At 46.3% G+C, this 2,477-nt stretch overlaps 1 protein-coding gene across 1 annotated transcript in view; it reads right to left on the reverse strand.

The window, feature by feature from the left end:
• The window catches only part of cntnap2b (contactin associated protein 2b), a gene marked incomplete in the record, with an annotated part of 52,119 nt that extends 50,426 nt beyond the window's left edge, over window positions 1–1,693 (reverse strand). Inside the window, 1 exon segment of the mRNA XM_014020383.1 lies at window positions 1,331–1,693. Coding sequence (XP_013875837.1) covers window positions 1,331–1,412 — 82 coding nt within the window.
• Between the last annotated feature and the right edge of the window lie 784 nt (window positions 1,694–2,477).

The raw sequence follows: 2,477 nt of genomic DNA on the forward strand, positions 1-2,477 counted from the left end.
GTGATTCTTTCCTGGAAGAGTAGAAGAATGGCGACAAACTCGAGGAAAGGCAAACATTCTAGCTCGACGACTGCTAGGCCTGATGCAGCCTTGGAGCAGACTGCAGCTAAAACCGGACTTTCGGGACCCTCCTCTCCCTCCCGCAGCGAGGCGGACACACTCTCCTTGAAGTCTGACATTCTTGCCGCTATAAAAACCGATCTCTCAGCTGTGATCAAATTGGAGAAAAAAAAGCGGCTTTGGCTGAAGAGTTTACTCTTATTAAAGGGGAGCTTCAAGCGGTGAGAGAGCGGAGGTGGCTAACGGCACAATGCTACTGCGCGCAGATCTGGACCACGTGAAACAGAGCGTTAAAGAAGTGGAGGACGGCTTGTCGACCTGGTCCGATGAGGTTGTTAATATACGCACCACCGTCTTGGAACTGAAAGAAGAAGTCGTTGGGCTCAAAAAGAAGTGTGATGATATGGAGGGGCGCATGAGAAGGTGCAATTTGCAAAATTAAAATCGATCTGAGGGTCGCGAACCTAATGCAATAATATAAGAAATGCAAATACTTCTTACATAAACTTGTTTTATTATTATGATTAAGCTAGGAGCTAGTGTGGTTTAGCCCATGGACATGGAGAAAATTCAATGTATGCAAAGTCAATGCAATGTCAGCAAAGGCTCATGAAACTATTCATAATTAAAACACTGGGTATATGGGGCCTTTTAAGGTGTGCAAATCTACATATGGGCTTAAATCTAATCTAAATGTCTCTTGTAGTTATTTGAATTTTATATTCAATCTGAACATAACTACAATCTAATAACCAGAACAACTGTTGGTGGGCCAAATCAAAAGGTTTTGTGGGCCAATTTTGGCCCGCGGGCCCCACTTTGGGCACCTCTGCAGTAAAGTGAATCTGCAGCTTCACCTATATTTACAGGCTGAATTAAAGGTTCTTTATTTTCTTAAATTTAAAATAATCAGACTGGTTCTGTCGTTTTGTTTGTTGTTAACTGAGATAAACTGATCCAAGTGAAATAAAGTGTTGAAGAACTCAGTTTAGATATTTTGCTAACAGACAAACAGATGAACTAAAGACAATAGCAAAGCTCCAGGCCCCCCTGAAGTACCGTACTACATGATGAATGTGCGCAGCTACATTTCACTCCGAGGCTCCGGCCTGCTCCTCGGGTCCAGACTGGTCCTGCTCCCCTGGTCTGACTCAGGTGCAGACTAAATGAGCCCCGGTCTGCGGCTCGGTTCGGTTCGGCCTCAGCAGTGACCCTCTATTAGCCAGAATGCTATCGCGCGCGCGTGTGCGTGTTAACGGAAGGTACTTACGGGACGATGAGGATGCTGCAGTGGAGCGGTCCATGATGCTCCACAGACCCGCCAGCAGCAGGACCACAGTCAGAACCGTCATGTTTAAACCCGCACAAAGACAACAACAGAACCTGAGGACCCGGTCCAGCTGGGTCTGAGCTCCGCAGACTCCGCTCTGTTGTACTTATTGGAGATACGGAGCGGGGTTGGCTGTCGGAACCACTGCGGTTTGTCCGCTCCAGCAGCCCAAACCCAAAAGGTTCTGATAAACAACTCCTGGTCTGTGAAGAGGAGGTGCTGCGGGCCGAGCCTCGGGTTCTGGCTGCATGGTCAGACCATCAGACCGCCAGAGGGACAGAAGGTGTCCCCAGCCGCACCAAGAAGAACCCCCCTACCTTCTCCTCAGATGGTACGGTCCAGTTCCAGACGGGCGCAGGTGTTCTGTTTGTTTTCACACCATCCGTCCAGTCTGGGCCGGGCTGTGGTTCCGACAGCAGGCAGGAGCACTCTGAGAAGATCAATCAATAAAATACACGTTTACGTTCTGAAGAGGAAACAAACCACAGAACACATTCTGACACGTTACCCGTCCAGAACCAGGTCCAGTCAGAGCAGGGCTGTGGATGACTCTCAGCTACTACCACCCTGACCTTTACCACGTGGTACACAAACATGTGGTACACAAACATGTGGTAAACAAACATGTGGTAAACAAACATGTGGTAAACAAACATGTGGTACACAAACATGTGGTAAACAAATGTGGTACACAAACATGTGGTACACAAACATGTGGTACACAAACATGTGGTACTCAAACATGTGGTGCACAAACATGTGGTACACAAACATGTGGTACACAAACATGTGGTACACAAACATGTGGTACACAAACATGTCATCTTTGTGTCAGATAAGAACAGTTTGAGGACATGATGAATGAGGACAGTGAAGACAGAGGAGCAGTGGACAAAGTACTGATTCTACTGGTCAAACATTACACCAATAAATGTAAAAGTAGCTCTGTCAAATTATTACTCCAGTTAAAGTACGGGAGCATGTACTTTTACTTAAGTAGCCTACTGAAAGTACATAAAATGTATTTCACTTGAGTGAAGCTGAGAATAAATGGGAAAATGTTCTGCTGTAGTGAACAGATCAGTGA

This window comes from Austrofundulus limnaeus, unplaced genomic scaffold (assembly GCF_001266775.1).
Source record: "Austrofundulus limnaeus strain Quisiro unplaced genomic scaffold, Austrofundulus_limnaeus-1.0 Scaffold250, whole genome shotgun sequence".
Lineage (NCBI taxonomy): Eukaryota > Metazoa > Chordata > Actinopteri > Cyprinodontiformes > Rivulidae > Austrofundulus > Austrofundulus limnaeus.